Source organism: Pelobates fuscus, chromosome 6, assembly GCF_036172605.1.
Source record: "Pelobates fuscus isolate aPelFus1 chromosome 6, aPelFus1.pri, whole genome shotgun sequence".
In the NCBI taxonomy this organism is placed as follows: Eukaryota; Metazoa; Chordata; class Amphibia; order Anura; family Pelobatidae; genus Pelobates; species Pelobates fuscus.
In genome coordinates this window covers 80,911,663-80,929,884 of record NC_086322.1, presented here as the reverse complement: position 1 = coordinate 80,929,884, position 18,222 = coordinate 80,911,663, and the positions used below count along the sequence as shown (strand labels likewise).

Sequence of the window (18,222 nt, the reverse complement as noted above, 5' to 3'; positions counted from 1 at the left end):
AATGGCACATTTGGGCCCCTCCAGTAGTTAATTAGGGCACGGATCAGATACAGATTGGTTTATACAGTGCCTAAGCCACTTTATATTTATATGATGCACAGGTAGCGGAAGGGAGATATCTGTGCTTCCTCAGACATACGCTGTGAGTGCAGCAGATATCAATACAAACATCAGGCAGCGTGAGCCTATTGCAAAACATGTACCTGTAGCTTCAGCTCCAATAGTCCCTATATCAATCTGGTCCTCAATCTAAATGAGCATCATGCAATTAATTTATTTGTAAAAGCCAATAAAAAAAAAAAAATATATAAATATATATATATATATATATATATATATATATATATATATATACACACATCATGACTGAGCTTGTCTCCCGTTTCCAACAGCAGAAAGCAAATAACCGTAAGCCTCCTCACGACCTGTACCGTGTTGGCTCAGTGAGCAGCAGGGGTTTGTGGGAAACGTATAGAACTCTGTGTACAGTAGAGTATTTTACACTGACTTACTAACAAAAATTTAAAACAAACAAAACTACCAAGTGAAGTAGTTTTTAAAATGCCACCAACGTGTATAGACTAGTCAGTCATAATTTTTATCAATACAAACTATGTGTACTTTTGCATTGTACGTAGAGGAAGGAAGAATCCATCGTTCCAATCGAAAGTTATGTCAGGACTAGGTTAGGCTGAGAAATCTGCTCCTGGTTGAGGAGAATGTCACTGGAGCAGGAAGAGAGTCAAATAATTTTCTGCAAAAAGAGGAATGCAGAGTTAAGTTTCTTTATAATGGACAACAAACAATGCTGTTGAGAATGAAATCTCCTAATAGTAACTAAAATAGAATATGTCAAATACAGACAGGAAATCCTTTCACTTCATTTAGTTGGGACGGGATAGTAAAAGGTTTTCTAAGTTTCTAAATATGTTCTGAACTTCCTAATGATAATGTTGCAATCAATGTGTAGTGTATGATTTAGAAGATGAAATTACTTTTTGTTGTATAAAACCATGCAGTCTGTTTTGGACATTCTGATGTTGATTATAATGTGTCCCAACTCTGAGAGCGGTCCAATCAGAACTCACCGTTCACTTACAATGCTCGACTTAATTACCTATTTGAAGTTGGGGATTGTTAACATTCTCTTGTGCTGTTTCTAGGCAGCCAATGCCTTCCTTGCCCAGAGGATAAGCAGCATTAACTCCATCAGTGCCCTTTGCGAAGCTACAGGAGCTGATGTGGAGGAGGTTGCACGGGCTATCGGAATGGACCAGAGAATTGGAAACAAATTTCTTAAAGCTAGTGTTGGTAAGGCAGCAATCGTGTGTGTGTGTGTGTGTGTGTGTGTTTGTGTCTAATTGTGTGCTCATGTTACAAAATACTTTTTTACTCTATTTAATATTACTAAAACCTTTGAAGAGCATTCCTTACATGTATTAACTTTTAAAAAGCAAGATTATTTAGGCATCTCCCATGAAATTTTTTGTTGTACCTTTTCACATTTTGCCCAAGTTAGTGCTACGGGATTTGTTAATTTAGTTTTCCATTTATTGATTTCTGTTTATTTAATAGGATATAATAATTTGACTTGTATGTTTTAACTGTCGCGTTAAAACAAAATGTATTTTCTTTCAGGATTCGGTGGCAGTTGCTTCCAGAAGGATGTGTTGAACCTGGTCTATTTGTGTGAAGTTTTAAACCTGCATGAGGTGGCCAGATACTGGCAACAGGTATGGGACAATTCTCCTGCCACGCTCACCCCTGCTGTCTAAACTGCTCAGCTATAGGTTCTCGTATAGCAAGCGGCATAATGTGGACAGTGTAAAACATGCTACCTGACGTTTAAACATCTGTTGGGAGGGTCACTTTGTGTGCTTAACAATAAAACACGTTGTTTCGTGTTTGCTGGCAATGGCTATAAATCTGCTTCACTTCCAAGAAATATTTATTTATTTATAAAAGGAGACCTACTATAAAAAGACAATGTGATTTGAAGTAGCAGGAAGGAACATCCGTATTGAGTTGATAAACCGTTTTTCTGAAAGGGTAGTAGATACGTGGAATGTGCACCAGTGGGAGTGGTAAAGGAATTCTAAAATACTTGCAAATGGGTTCAGGGAGAACCTGATTTAATGTGAAGTGCTTCAGGTTTCAAAATGGTCATATAGTTTAGGGCAAAAAGTTTTGATCTGCCGTTATCTCCATTGTTCCTCTTTTGAGTTTCTTATATTTATTTATTTTATTTAACTTTATTGTTTGGTTTTAATTTTCATATTTTAGGTTATTGATATGAATGATTATCAAAGAAGAAGATTTACTTCCCGGATTATTGATTGCCTTTTTAACACTGTAGCAGACAAAAAAATCGCCGTTCTCGGGTTTGCATTTAAGAAAGACACTGGGGATACACGGTAAATATCTGGCTCACTTCAATTCTTTTGTGAAATATAAATAGCGGGCAGTCAATGAATCCTTGTTTTTCTTTTCCAACCACTTGCTGATTGCATATGGTGACCACACTGGCTCTTGAATTATAAAGTATACTTGAAATAAAACACATCTTGTACCGTATTTGTTATGCAATGCTGCTTCACTTAGTTATCACTATTTGCAAAGCATTTTACACAGTTATTTTATATTGGCTTTTAAATTAATTATAATCCACAAATAATGAATCCTAAAGGTACAATCTCAGAGTGAAAATTACCAGCATGTCAAAATTTAGGCTGAACTGGAGAAATTCTACAAGTCATTTCTGTTTTTAGCTTTTCTATTTTAACCTAACTTTTTTAAATTCCCAGTAATACATTCTTAACGTAAGTGAATAACCATGAATTTGCTTGTGAAACTTTACCAATGCTTTATTCAGAATGAATGACTTGAGTTACTAGAATGACGAGATTGGCAGATTTGAGGCCAAAATTTTACATTTGGGTTTTCAAATTGGCTGTTGAACTAAAATTAGCAATTTCCCTTGTCAGTCCTCTACAATTCACAGTTTAATAATAAATCCATTTGGGTTGTATAGTTATTCACCATTCATTTTATTTCCCTCAGAGAGTCCTCCAGTATCTACATTAGCAAATATCTGATGGATGAAGGAGCAAAACTTCACATCTACGACCCCAAGGTTCCAAAGCAGCAGATTATTATGGACCTGTCCCAGCCTGGGGTGTCTGCCGACACACGAGGTAGCTTATAGCAAGCAAGTTATTATTCAAATTCTTCAGGAGCTGTACCCACATTAAAAATGATCACTTCATTCTGTAATTTATTGCATGGTTTTAGTAACTTTGAAATCCTAACTAGTGATATCTTCTTTCATTATGAATTAATTTTTATCCTAGCCCTTTTTTAAAAAAAACAAAAAAAACCCTGAAATGTTTGTACATCTAAAAATTCCTATACAACCAATTCTTTACTTGATTATGAATTTCTTCGCTTATATCCTGGTTAATTTCTGGACCAGCCAGGTTCAAAGTAAAACATCTAATTACTAGTGGAGGAGCTGTTTAAACCTTCTACTCAGTGCAAAATGCAATGAATGTCACAATGAACGGATAGCCAAACTGGATAAATGTTGGCTAAAATAGCCCAGCTTGGAATAATGCAGAGTTGCAGAAGGCTTGCAACTCTACTGGTTTGGCATACATTTTGCATCTTTGTTTTTCAGATCACTATTATGTAACATAATTTACTACAGGAAAAGGTTAGGGATTCTAAAAAGGGTTTCAATGTTACATTGTCAAAACTGGAATAAATCCTCCATTTAATCGAAGCAGAAAGTATCTGCAAACAACTGGAATGTTAAGTGATTGAGTGTTAAATCTTAGACAAGCAGGGAGTTATGGGGGTTGTAGTTCAGCAACAGGTGAAAGGTTATCATTGAACAAAGGCATCATTCAGTCCGGTCTTCATCCATAGGTTAAAGTGTAAAATGTCAGTCTTGTATCAAAGTATGTCACTTAATGTATTTCCCCCGTTTATTTTTAGTGTCAGAACTGGTTCACATTACTAGTGACCTATATGAGGCTTGTGAAGGGGCTCATGCGATCGTTATCTGCACAGAGTGGGACATGTTTAAGGTAAACCAAATGGCTTCTGCCTCTGTCAATAAATGTGGAGTTACTCTGATTGTCACAATGTTTTGTGTAACTGTTAAAGGGACACTCCAAGCTCCCTATCCATTACCATTTGCTGCAGTAGTTTTGGAGCCAGTAGTGCCTTGATCTCCCCCAGTGCAGGGTTAGCTGATCAACTGAGAGCTTAATACATTACGACTCTCTGACTTTTATAGTGGAGGTGGGAAATAGTGCCTGGCAGAACCCCAGGTACGAAGTAAATCTGTTCTAAAACAGTTAGACTCCTTATATGGGGGGGGGGGGGGGGGGGGGGGGGAGATATAATGCTTATCATGTTTGGAGTGTTCCTTTAAAATTTCAACCATTCCACCCAAATGTTTTTAGTATTGCATGTAAAATTTAGTATTTTAGAAACTTTTCAGAACACCTGATGGTCTTAAACATACAATGCAGCGTAAACGTTACTTGCTAAATAGTTTATCTGCTTTAAAACCCCAATTTTTTATTTAATGAATTTATTTATTTTTCTCTTGCAGGAATTGGATTTCCAACGTATTCACAAAATGATGCTGAAACCAGCGTTTATTTTTGACGGAAGGCGTGTTCTTGATGATCTTCATGGAGAACTACAAAACATCGGCTTTCAGGTACGTTTGTGTTTTTTTTTGTAGGTTTGAATATTTGAACATGAAAACACTTTCACTTTTAGAAATCAAATTTTAAAGCCTAATCGTTGGGTTTCAGCCTATATGATGCTCAATTTAATATTATTTTTCTATAAAATCTTGGTGACCATGAGCAGGACTTTAGGGCCTTATCCCGTGATCGCTCACTGGGTGAGATGCATTGACTGGTGTAAAATCCACAGTTTAGCTGATAATATTAATTAACCTCCCATGACTGGATTGGAATTTGCACCCTACAGCTGTTCATCTCTCATTAATGAGGTTCTTCATACAAACACAGTTAGTTATACATTTGCCAGAGGGACACACATATTCATTAATGTGTGAAATGTCAGGATTATAAAGTGCATTTCAAATGGGATGGGGGGGCTGCGGGGGGTCTGTTTGAATATTTCATCTAAATGTCGAAATTCACTCTGCATTTTTGAATATTTACACTTTTAGTGATTAAGCAGATGGCGTTTCCCTGAAAAACATGCAGACCAACAGCTAGGTTTTGTTTTGAGACCCTACAGCTGAGGTTATATCTAGTCGTAAATTAATTTGTATTTTAGTGCATTTAAAAAAAAAAAGGGGGGGGCGTGGCCTGACTCCGCATGGAAGCAGTCGCATAATCTGAGTGCTCCGCCATTCCGTGGACTAACACAGCGTGTAACACAGCATTACACCACCAACAACACGACTGAAAAGCCGAGGAGAGCTCAGGGGAAGTCATGTCGACTAAATCAACGAAAAAAATGAAGCAGAGAACCCTCCACTCGCACCTCACAACGGGTCGCAGTGACAGCCAAGATGGCGCCGACGACCGCAGCCCCACAGCTATAGACTGCGAACCGGGTGAGAGTCAAGACCCAACGGACCCCCCCTGTACCCAACCGGCCACGGATGCCTCCGTGAGCCACATGCTGCAGTCCCTGCAGTCCAATCTCCGCTCCGATTTCTCTAAAATGGCGGCGGACGTCAGGGCAGACATCCAGGCCCTAGGGGACAGGACGGCGCATTTAGAGGAGGCGACAGAAGGGCTAAGGGAAGCCCACAACGACTTAGCAGAAGCACACACTGCACTGCAGCAAAAGGTACAATACTTAGAAGGGAAAATAGCAGACAATGAGGACAGAGACAGAAGAAACAACATAAGACTGAGGGGGTGCCTGAAGAAGTAGGCCCACAAGACCTGCCTAAATTTGTACAGGACATGTTTAAGGCACTCATCCCAGAGTTAGAGGCCTCGGACCTCCGGCTAGACCGCACGCACAGACTGCCTAAGCCTAAACACCTGCCTTCCTCCACACCAAGGGACGTAATCACCAGAGTCCACTACTTTACAGTGAAAGACCAACTCATGCAGGCCTCCAGGAAGCACCCTCCGCTGCCTCAACAGTTTGCAGACATCAAGTTGTTCATTGATCTATCAGCAGCGACTATGTTCAAGAGAAGAGCATTTGCACCAATAACCCTTGCTTTACGATCGGCTAACATCCCTTACAAATGGGGATTCCCTACGAAATTACTACTTAAAAGGAATGGAACCGACAAGATAATCTCCACGCCACGTGACGGCGCGAGACTACTCAAAGAATGGGACATTCCTGTACCACCACCACCGGGCATCTCCAGATCCCCGACGACATCGCCACCCCGAAAGCAGACAAAAGGCCACAACTCGCTCCCTTGGCACAACATGAACATTCCAGAAATATACCAGCGACAAGACGACAACTTGGGGCGCACCGTTCCTGCCCATCGTTGATAAACCACAGATATGTATATGTTAACAGAGGCTACACACGCAAATCCCCCCTGTGCACCCTCATACCTGTCTTCACTTTCATGGTGTCGTACAGCCGAGAGTCCACACGAGGCGGCTGATCATATATGATTGTTACAACTATTAGTTATATATTGTTATAATATTGAATATTTCGCTTTCTTTAAGAATTGAGATTTCTGATACAGAGTGTTACCAGTGGAGCACACCCACTAATTTGAGTTATCTTTATTTTAGCTTTTCCCCACGTGTGCACACCCCATTAGTAACGCAACGACAGCGCCCACGGTACCCCACAAGGCTTAAGTACTAAGCCACTTTATTACCCGTCAGCAGATTTCTGCACTAGCCACCTGGCTATCGGGCTTGTATATAGTTCAAGTTTTTCTGTCATATAGTGCTACCTAACCCTCCCCCCCCCCCCCCCCCCCCCACCAGTGTCGCCCACACACTCCGACGACGCTGTCAAAAAGCTCAGGTAGACAACGAGCCTAGAGTTACCACTGGTGACATGTCCCTCAAGGTACTTTCTCTTAATGTAAAAGGGCTAAATACACCCAATAAGAGGAGATTGGCACTGCTAGAGGCCAAAAATCAGAAGGCGCATGTCGCTTTCTTTCAAGAAACCCACTTTAAATGGGGATCTCGCCCCAGATTCAATTCACCCTGGTTTCCTATAGACCATCACTCCTGCTATTCCACAAAAAAGAGGGGAGTGTCCATTTTAATTAGCAAACAAACCACTTTTGAACTGATCCGAAAAATCACTGATAAAAAAGGTAGATACCTGATAATACAATGCCATCTCAACAACAACCCCTTCACCCTTAATGAACATATATGGGCCTAACGATAACCAAGAGGAGTTTATGTCTAGAATGTTTGCATTATTGAATCTGTATAAATTTGGGGAGGTAATACTTGGAGGCGACACCAATTTTCTTCTAGATAGCTTTAGAGACTCATCAGCCTCGAAAACAGTGGCAACGACCACCTCCAAGAGGCGGCTCACACAGTCACGTAACATTCAAGAAGTCTTAGCAACACATGACTTTGTAGACCCTTGGCGAATCACACACCCCACTGAAACAGATTACACCTGCTACACTGCGGTGCATAACAGCTACTCCAGGATAGACAGGTTCTTAATAAAGACCACCTCCCTCACAAAAATACTGGACACAGAAATTGGAGACATCACGTGGTCAGACCACGCTCCTATCACATTAACACTCAAAGAGAGATTCCCTAATACCGGCCAAACATCTTGGAGGCTAGACAACAAATTGCTAACACAGCCACACATAGTCAAACAAATAACAACAGACCTCAAGAAGTATTTTACAGACAACGATCAACAGGACATTAACTCAGACTACGTCTGGCTAGCTCATAAAGCAGTCATTAGAGGAAGCTTTATCAAGCACGCTAGCCACACCAAAAAAGTACGCCAAGCGCAATACTTGACTATAGTCAATGAGATTAAAACTCTCACACACGAGAACAAACAATCACCCAATAACACACTACAGAGAAAACTATTGGCACTCCAATCCCAGTTGAGGGATATTGAACTGGCTAAAACTACCTACCTCTATCAAAACACAAATTCTTCGCAGCAGGGAACAGGGCGGGAGCCAAATTAGCAGCACAAATAAAACAAAAAACTGTCGCCTCCAGAATTGCCTACCTACAAGATAGCAACAACCACAAAATCATTGACCCACAGGGGATAGTAAATGCCTTTGCAAAGTACTATGGTCAACTATATAACCTTCAACACGAAGGAACAACTATAGTCCCGACAAAAACAGACATAGACAGCTTCCTATCGGACCTACACCTACCCTCACTGACCCCAACCGCAATAGAGGCCTTGCAGAAGCCTATATCACTGGACGAAATCTCGGCAGTGATCAAGGCGTTGCCCACAGGCAAGTCACCAGGACCTGACGGACTCACAAATACGTACTATAAGCTGTTTGCAGCTGTCCTCTCACCTCATCTGCTAAAATTATATAGGCAGAGTAGCAACAAAGGTGCCTTACCAGAAGAAACTCTCCTGGCCCACATCTCCACACTCCCTAAACCCGGGAAGCCACCTACACAGTGCAAAAATTTCAGACCCATATCATTGCTGAATGGAGACGCCAAAATATACGCCAAAATACTTAGCAATAGAATAGCCCCCTTCCTCACGCAACTAGTGCATAACGACCAATCAGGGTTCGTCCGCGGCCGGCAAGGCTCGGATAACACCCGACGCATTCTAAACACGTTGGCATGTATGGATAGTAGCAACACAGAGGGCCTTCTCCTTGCGCTGGACGCGGAGAAGGCCTTCGATCGCCTTAATTGGACATACATGTCTAGGGTCTTAGAAGAATATGGGTTCCCACCAGAAATGATCACAAGTATCAATGCACTGTATAGCACGCCAGCTGCCAAGGTTTCTAGTGGAGGCTTCATCTCGGACAAATTCCATATCACCAATGGGACACGCCAGGGCTGCCCTCTATCCCCCCTCCTATATATCCTGTCACTAGAACCTTTGGCCCAAAAGATCCGCAGTCATCAAAACATCAAAGGAATACATGTACTAGGCCAGGAACACAAATTGGCTCTATTCGCCGATGATGTCCTAGTGACGTTAACAGACCCGGAACATTCACTGCCCCACCTGGTACATACCCTTAGAGACTTTGGCCTGGTTTCCCACTATAAATTAAATCTGGACAAGACCCAGGCATTACCAGTTAACCTGCCTTCAGGCCGCATAACAGCTCTAAAAGACAAGCACCAATTTGATTGGAGGTCATCCTCTCTTACATATTTGGGGGTTAAAATTGCGCCTTCGGTTGACAAAACTGCCCGCTTAAATTTTTCAACTCTCCCCAACATGTGCAAAACGGAGACACTGAAATGGAAACATACACATATCTCTTGGTTGGGAAGGATTAACGCCTTCAAAATGACCATATTGCCCAAGGTCCTATACATCTTTCGCATGCTTCCCCTAAAGATAGCACAACCCATACTCAAGACCCTACAAAAAACATGTAATGCCTTTATATGGGACAATAAAAGACCTAGGATCCCTGCCAAACTCCTGTACACACAAGTCAAACAAGGGGGTGTGGGGTTACCGAATATAGCCCAATCCGACAAAGCGTCGGCGCTAACAGCCGGGATCCTACTACACTCCCCTAAAGGAGAGTTGAGCTGGGTAGATATGGAGAACAAACAGGTTCAGGGAGGGAACATGGTTGACACCCTGTGGACACCCAAACACCTGAGAACCCCTGGACTAGCCCTGTACCCAACCACCACTCTCACACTCAGCATCTGGGACACGTTCATGTCCTCGCTAGGATGTAAAACCTTGTATCACGTCAGGGCACCACTATCGGCTTTAAAAGCCACTTCACCGCACCTACCTCTAACTAGGTGGGTTAAAGCTGGTATCACCAACATACAACACTTGCTGGAGGACAGGGAGGTTATACAGTTCGCTGACATACAAGCGAAATGGCACCTACCACCGGAGGAACTATTCACATTCCTCAGACTTAAAGGTACCATACTGACTCATGTACAAAAACACGACGATACCCGTGAGAAAATCCCTTCAACAGAGGGAATTATAGAAAGATGCTGGGCCGTACCAGGCAAACCCAAGTCTATCTCCCTCTGCTATAAAATGTGGGAAGAAGTGGTCCCCCGTCAAACTCCCCAGTGTAAAAAGCAATGGGAGGAAGATTGCTCCCTCAATTTATCCACTGAGGATTGGGTTCAGGCCCTCAATGGTCTCTCTAAACTCACTAAATGCTACACACACATTGAAGCACATAGAAAACTGCTCTACAGATGGTATATGACGCCACTGAGACTACACAAAATTTACCCTACTGTGCTGCCAACGTGTTGGAGGTGCTCCAAGGAGATTGGAACATTTTTCCATATATGGTGGTCGTGCCCAGTGATTCAGCCCCTCTGGACAGAAGTCCGGAGTTTGCTGGAGTCGCTGGGCGTAGGGAGCCTAACTCCGAATCCCCAAATGTACCTCCTGCTTATATTCCCGACCAGGATTCCTAGGGAACACAAGCAAATAAGTGCTCTCATACTATTGGCTGCTAGGAATCTTATAGCAACTAACTGGAAATCACAAGCCTGCCCATCCAAGTCTCAGTTATGGGACAAGATCCAACAGTATCAGATCTATGAGAGCATAACAGCGCACCAAAGTGCAGACACACAACGGTTCGAAACCGCATGGCAACCATGGCGGACAATGTATGCTAGAGTATTGAACAAACAAAACCCATAACGAATGCTCAGAGGTACGATTGATAACAATACCGACGGACCCCAACGGTCGTCTGGGATGTCCCCAACACACGTTTGAACCGAGGGCTACCCAGGTGGTTGGGGGTGACAAATCCGACAGATAACTTATCAGGTTAATACCAATGTACATGGCCATACCATGAGATGTAAAGACACTGACCCACCACTGTTTAACCCTACCTATCCCTCTACCCCTCTTTGCCTTGTAGGCCTTCGCTTCCCTACTACCACCCCACTGTGTCATCCCAAATTGTATAGCAATGCATAATTTGTATCTTATTTCTGTATAACACGTTCGCATATTGTATAACTTGCTGAGATATGTAACCTCGTGCCCCCCCCTCTCTTTTCTGTACCCCGTAACTTGCAAAACAATAAAAAGTTATATGAAAAAAAAAAAAAAAAAAAAAAGTACATTTGGTTTGCCCAGTCAGTACTGTCTACTGACTAATTTTAGTTTTTCCAAAGTATTTTAGTGCCTATAAAAAAATAAAAATATTTATGCATATTGCAAAAAAATCCGTAAGCTAGGGATCGATATTATCGGCCGATATTCCAAATTTTATTTTTATTTTTTTATCGGTATTGGCCGATAATGACTAGTAATACTGGTAAAGAATGGGTGGGCCGGCGCGTCCATAAGGTGGCACAAGCAACCGCCTTAGTACGCACTGGCCCAGCAAGAGGTGGGCACACAGCACTCCCTCCTGCCAGGCTCTCAGTGTAGCGTGGCCGAGCGGAGCAATGCACACCGCGGTATACAGGAACTTATGTTTCCTGTACCCGGCCGGACTAAAGGGAGTGCTCACTGAGAGAGCACTTGCTGTCAGTCTGGCCAGGTACAGGAGATGGAATCTCCTGTACCGTGGTGCGCACTGCTCCGCTCTGCCACCCTACCAGAAGACATACCGGGGAGCGGGACCAAGGAGGGGAGAGGGGCACCAAGGGACGGGGGTAGGGATGGTAAGGAACACCATGGGGGAGAGGGAGTGGTAAGCAACACAATTGGGGAGGTGGGTGGGAAAGGAACACTATAGGACAGGGAAGGGGGGGGGTGAAGAACATTATAGGACAGGGAAGGGGGGTGAAGAACACTATGGGACAGGGAAGGGGGGTGAAGAACACTATGGGACAGGGAAGGGGGGTGAAGAACATTAATGGAGAACCCTATAAGGTGGAGGGGAGGGAAAAGGAACACTGGGGTAGGGGGTTGGACCACTAAAAGAGAAGGGAGAGAAACATTAAGAGGAATGGGGGGGGGGGCACTAAGAGCTTGATAAAGACGCTATCATGGATAGAAACGTTGCGGTTTCTCACTTGTTCCAATAAACGTATTTGAAGATATTGGAGTGCCTGGATCCTCTTTCTACTACTAATATATATGCCCTTTTGTCCTAATTTTCTGAGTAAAATTTACAATGTAGTAAAATAATGAACGAAGGTGATCTTTCTACTAAGTTAATTCTAGCTGCTACCACACTCCCATGGTAACACGCAGTCATGCACATACAGCCACTATAACTACATCACACCACTAATATTTCATGTACATTATTACACGAAAGCTACCATTTTCTAAATTTCAGAGCTTGTACCATGGCTCACCCTAGGGAACACAAAGCTTAGTAATAGTGGTGCACGATTGGATTTCTAAATGGGCACAGCTTTAACTGGAAACACAAGGATTCAGTCCTGCTGTCCAGTCATTCAGTGGGTGTGACGGCAAACATCTGGTATTATGACCATCGTAGTAGCCTCGAGGGTGTGACTGCAGACATGACTTAATGATGTAGAGAGGAGTAAGGCGGAAAGTCTGCTTCACGTCAGAATGACTAATGCTCTATGTCTGACATGAGAACTGTTACATTACCTCCCAAAACTGGGCCTGGTCATTTCCATCCAAAGCGTCTGCAATCCTCTCAGATTTTTATATCTGATGTGAGCAATAAGCTGGACCTTCTATGAGCAGTTCAGCTCGGCATTGAAATAATTAAGGAACGGTAGAAAACCAGAAGACTTTTACTGGCTGTGTTAATTGCATTTTATTCCTATGCAAACTACAGGGGGGTTATTAGAGGCATTCCTCGTTCCTTTCTTAACTGTCTCAGCATGGAATCCTCACACAAATTGTTTACCTTGTTCCGAATGAGAGTGAGCGATCACATCTGAAGTCATTTCCCTGTTTGCCTATGCCACACTGTTGTGTGTCTCTCGTTTAATTTGTTGTACAGCGCTACTGCAGTTGCTGGTGCTTAACAAATAAAAAAAAGATTAGCTGGATGCTGGGACTATTTCTGGTTCTTTCAAGCTTAGGGCACCTCCTTGGCATTTTAAAACTTGATTGACTTAAAGAACAACTGTAATTTTCACTTCTAATTTTGGCAAGTTTTAACATTTAATGAAACTTAATGCCTTTTGAAAAAAAAAGAATAATTATGTATACTGATTTTCTCTTCTCCTATTAAAAAAAAAAGTTATTTTAATTAAATGTAACTTTTTTTTTTTTAAGTGATTTTTATATTTTATTTCTTTTTTTAATCTGGCTGAGTAGCCATGTTGGGTCAAACTTTACTGTTATCTGACCCACTGCTGCCCAACCCAGCTTGTTTCACACGGTATCACATACAGCAGCAGGCAAGTTAGATTGAACAACAGTTAGTCCGATTACAATAGAGTTTGACTCAACATTGCTTCTTGGCCAAAAACCTAAATTATAAATCACTTAAAAAAAAATCATTTAGTTTAACTAAAATAATACAAATAAAAAAAGAGAAACTTTGATGACAGCTGTCTTTTAATGGCAAGATCACTGCAGTGTATTATTTGAAGTTTCACATGGGTTTGAAGTTAAAGTGAGAAACAAACAAATATTACACACCTTGCATTAGGAAAAGTCTGTATTTTCTTTATTTATGTGGTAAAGTAACGGTATTATTTTTTTGTTTTATTTTACAGGTTGAAACAATTGGAAAGAAAGTGGCTTCTAAAAGAATCCCATACACGCCCACAGCTGACATTCCCAAGATAACTCTTCAGGATTTCCCTCATAAAAAGCCCCGGGTATAGGTTTTTAATAATGCTGTGATCATAGGTTGTATCCCAATCTCCCTGCACACCTGGTCAGCTGATCTATCTTCATATTCCAACCAGTATGACTCTGGAATAGAAAATGCCACCAACGTTGAAAAACACTAATCTGTACAGAATAATTTACTGGTAATTTATCCACTCAGCTCGCTACACATCCCTGATCTGATTTTTTTTTTTTTTTCCCATATCAAAATAAAATGAAGATTGAAATTGGTGTCACCGAATAACCCAAATCCTCTAAGGGGAGAGGAGAAAGGAGAAAAAAACCAAAACAACAAAAAAGATAAACTGAACAATAATTATTTAAACCTGCAGAGTGAGGACTGAAATTGATCTTCCTCATCTGTTGCATTGAAGGAACTGGCATGTATTTTCAAGACGATAATCAATTTCCTGGTTTTTGTACTGGGGAATTGTTTTTTTTAGGAATATTTACAATCCGATCTATTTTTCAAGCTTCTTTTTTTATATTTTTATAATCCTGTTTAATTGTTTACTTCCTATAGCTACAGTAAGAGGCTGGCCAAGGAAAACGGTATTTGGGTTTTTTATGATAATTGAAATAATTGTATGTGCAATGTAAACAATGTGTTGGTTGTCTTTGACAGAATTCTGATACAGAACCAAGCTCACTACTACTAGTCCAGTCATTGATCTGGAATACAGCTCTGTGTAATTTAGTCAAAACTAGGCAGTCTGTCCCATATACTGGACAAGAATTGGTCTCTTGCCCTCTGCTGATAGTCTTCATTAGGATCATAGAGTTCAACCCATGTATATGTCCATATATATGTCCAACCCACCAATGAGCAAGATTTGCATTATGATCATGATATGGAAATAAAATTGTAAACTTTGCTCCATGTTTGCGCAGTGCCTTATGGTTACACACACATTAGATACTGAATGTTGGCGTAAAGTTTGCGAGGCAAAATTGGTAACCCGGTGGGCTTACTCTGGTTTGATCAATTCCTGCTATGGGAAGTCAGTGTAACTGTATTATGATATAACTATTGTATTCTAAATGTATTTTAGCAAATTATTCTTAAATCCTATACCAAGTAAACAATTTTCAATACTTCTTGGTCTCTGGAACTATTATATCTCTGCTAAGATAGTGAACGTAGGTATCCAAAATCTGCAAAGGCAGTAACCCTTTATGGAGTACACACCATTTTACTTTAAACAGACTGTGTAACAGGTATTATTACATGAGTACTTTTGGTTACAGCTCTTGGGTAAGGTATCACCAAAGTTTTTGTTTTTTTTGTAAAAAATGCTTTCACAGACTTTATATGGTGTGTATATATAAAAAAAAAATGAAAGATGGTCAATAAGGACACAAATCAAATGACAGAATACACATACTCCGCGTTAGAATTGTCAGGAATTCAAAGTGGGTTTTAGATTTAAGGCCATAATAGCCTAAATTGAAACAAGAGCATGTGTAGACATGGTCATTCTTAGGCCCCATTAAACCGTGATGTGCAGTTTTTTTTTTCTTGGTTATTGACCCTTTTGATGCCACCAAATAGATGCAGTCTGGCAAGTCTAAATCGTCTTACCCCAGTGTGTACAGCTTCTCACTGCGCAGCATGAGCACCTGAGGAGAGATTGGGACAGTACCATAACTACTATAAGCAGTGTGTGAAATATTAATGTACTACAGTATGGTTTATTGATTTCAAGGCATGAATAAAAGTATGCAGTCGTTATGTACCTTTTTATGGCAATAATGCAGAAAACAAAGGAAAAAAAAGAATTAAAGGAGAACTTTTTCAGAATGAGAGAAAGCAGGACATTATAATGCGGTGTGTTCCAGTAAGGGCTTACATCAATCCTTCAGGGCACCATATGGACCCTGGGCCTCCAGTTGAATAATAAATAAAACAAACAGTTGTGCAATTTCAACTTCCTTTCTCTCCATGACTACGTCTGCCTATGCATAGTGGTTTGCTTTTTTTCCTTAACTTTTTTTTTTTTCTTTCTGTAACTGGCTGCTAATCTACAGGGGGAAGGGAAAAAAAACAACAAAAAGCATAAAAACTGTGTGACGCACAAATTGGAAAGGCCAGACGCTTTGCAATGAGCAGATAACTGGCAATGATGCCGATTTGGTCAGGAAGTGTTCGATTACATGTACTGTAAATCAGAAGGTTAAAGTACTTTATAATGCCAAAATCAAAATAATGACTAAGGATCCACATCATGGAATCCAAACTAACTTCTAGAATGGTTACAGCTTACATAGTAATAAAGGCTGGGGGAAAAGGCAAGTCTGTCAAGTTCAACCTTTCACATGTTTTTGCCAATGATCCAAAAGGCCGTGAAAAAACGAAATTGGAGCGACTTACAATTTAGCCAACGAGAATATTTCATTCCAGATTTTTCGTTGGATCAATCCGTTACCCAATATACTAATTTATATATTTTAATATTGTGTTTTTTAATGTCCTATATATAAACTAAATATTTTTTTTAAATTGCAGTTATAATTGTCACATTATTTAAAGCCTGTTACTATAATATATAAAGAACCGCACTGGTTTCCAAGTGCAGATTGAAAATACCAGGCTACAACAGGGGAAATATCGGTTTTGCAATAAGCTGGAACTGCCAATAAAATGCAAGACAATGAGATTTTTATATTCCCGTCCACCATGAAGCCACTCTGTCTCTCTGGCCATGGCACAGCAGAGATATATTAAAGAAGCAAAATAAAATATACCGAAACACCCAGATGGACTGCACTTGAGTTCTAGAATTTCTTCTGCCTAAATGAGTTTCAGTAGCTCCAGGTAGAATAATTCAGCAGATTCTGAACCAAAACGAAACCTGAAATTGCAGCTATATGTCTGCTCAACCATAATTCACTTCTTTAACCCCCTTAAGGACACATGACATGTGTGACATGTCATGATTCCCTTTGATTCCAGAAGTTTGGTCCTTAAGGGGTTAACACCCATCTTATTCTAGATTATTTTGTTAAGAAATAGGGCTTTTCACACCAAATATTTATATATGAAACAATTTAAAATTAATATAATCTAAAAAAATAAAGTTCTGCATGACATTTTAACTGTGAATGTTGTAATACGGTTTGCTTTTATTGCAATAAAATACAATATTTGTGTTCAGGGATGTCTCACGAGTACACAGTACACCCATTTACAGGGTTGCCTCGGAAATCGTGGCACCCCAGGAATGAGAATTAACCCCAATATGGCATACCATTGCAAAAGTAGAAAACCCAGGGTATTTAAAATGGGGTATATGTCCAGTCTTTTTCAGTAGCCCCTTAGTCATAAACCCTGGTCAAAGTTAGTGTTCGTATTTTACGTGCAAAAACTGCCTTTTCACGTTTTTTAATGCTGCAGCCTTATGCGGTTTATATAATTACCGGTATATATTTTTAAATATTATATTGGACAACCTATTTTTATTGCCAGAATATCTAAACACAAAATTAAAAGATCCAGGCACAGCATGGTAAAATCATTTCAGGCTCCCATGAGCCCATTTAGTAAAGATAAGTCAATCAGCCACATATGACAAGTAACATCCAAAATATAGTGACTTAATCAGACATGCAAGCTACAGTTTGAGTATCCTTTTTTGCAACTGGAACGATGTGGAATTCCCTGTTTTAAAACTATTTTTATTGCCATCTATCCTAGCTTGGTACATGAATACAAAAATAATGTACACGGACAGTCATGATCAGTAGCATACCAAGGTGGTGGTGGGGTCTGCCTCTGGTAACAGATATCAGGGAGATTTACCCAAGGCGGATCCCTACCAACAAGGTATGCTAGCACCCCCTTCCTGCAGGTCACACTATGTAGCGTCGCCATGCGGTATCCAGGTAGAGGATTTTGTTACCCCCTACCTGGGTCTTGCAAAGAGCAAGTTGCAGCACTGAACTGAGCTAAATGCCACCTGTATCTGCTGCCTATTAACTACAGCATACTGAACGGACAGTAGGATGGATTTCCTGCTTTCCTAACCACTAGACATCAGAGACTTAAGTGCCCCATCTCCCAGTGCCCATAAAGGAAAGCGGTAACTATCTGCATGTGCCTGTGCACATATGACTGTGTGCGTGTGAACAACTGAGGGCATGTATGTGACTATGTGTTAAGGTGTGTGTGTATAATATGTAAGGGACTACTATCTATTATTTTTGCATAAATGTGTGATAATATAAGTTATGTGTATGTGATTATGTGTCCGTGTATGTACCCAT

At 40.8% G+C, this 18,222-nt stretch overlaps 1 protein-coding gene across 1 annotated transcript in view; it reads left to right on the top strand.

Annotated features, from left to right (window-relative positions):
* The window catches only part of UGDH (UDP-glucose 6-dehydrogenase), a 30,382-nt gene extending 16,167 nt beyond the window's left edge, over window positions 1–14,215 (top strand). Inside the window, exons 7-13 of the mRNA XM_063459916.1 lie at window positions 1,164–1,311; window positions 1,639–1,733; window positions 2,284–2,414; window positions 3,061–3,194; window positions 3,997–4,088; window positions 4,622–4,732; window positions 13,842–14,215. Coding sequence (XP_063315986.1) covers window positions 1,164–1,311; window positions 1,639–1,733; window positions 2,284–2,414; window positions 3,061–3,194; window positions 3,997–4,088; window positions 4,622–4,732; window positions 13,842–13,952 — 822 coding nt within the window. The 3' untranslated portion in view covers window positions 13,953–14,215. The remainder of the gene's footprint in view (window positions 1–1,163; window positions 1,312–1,638; window positions 1,734–2,283; window positions 2,415–3,060; window positions 3,195–3,996; window positions 4,089–4,621; window positions 4,733–13,841) is intronic.
* The last annotated feature ends 4,007 nt before the right edge of the window (window positions 14,216–18,222 follow it).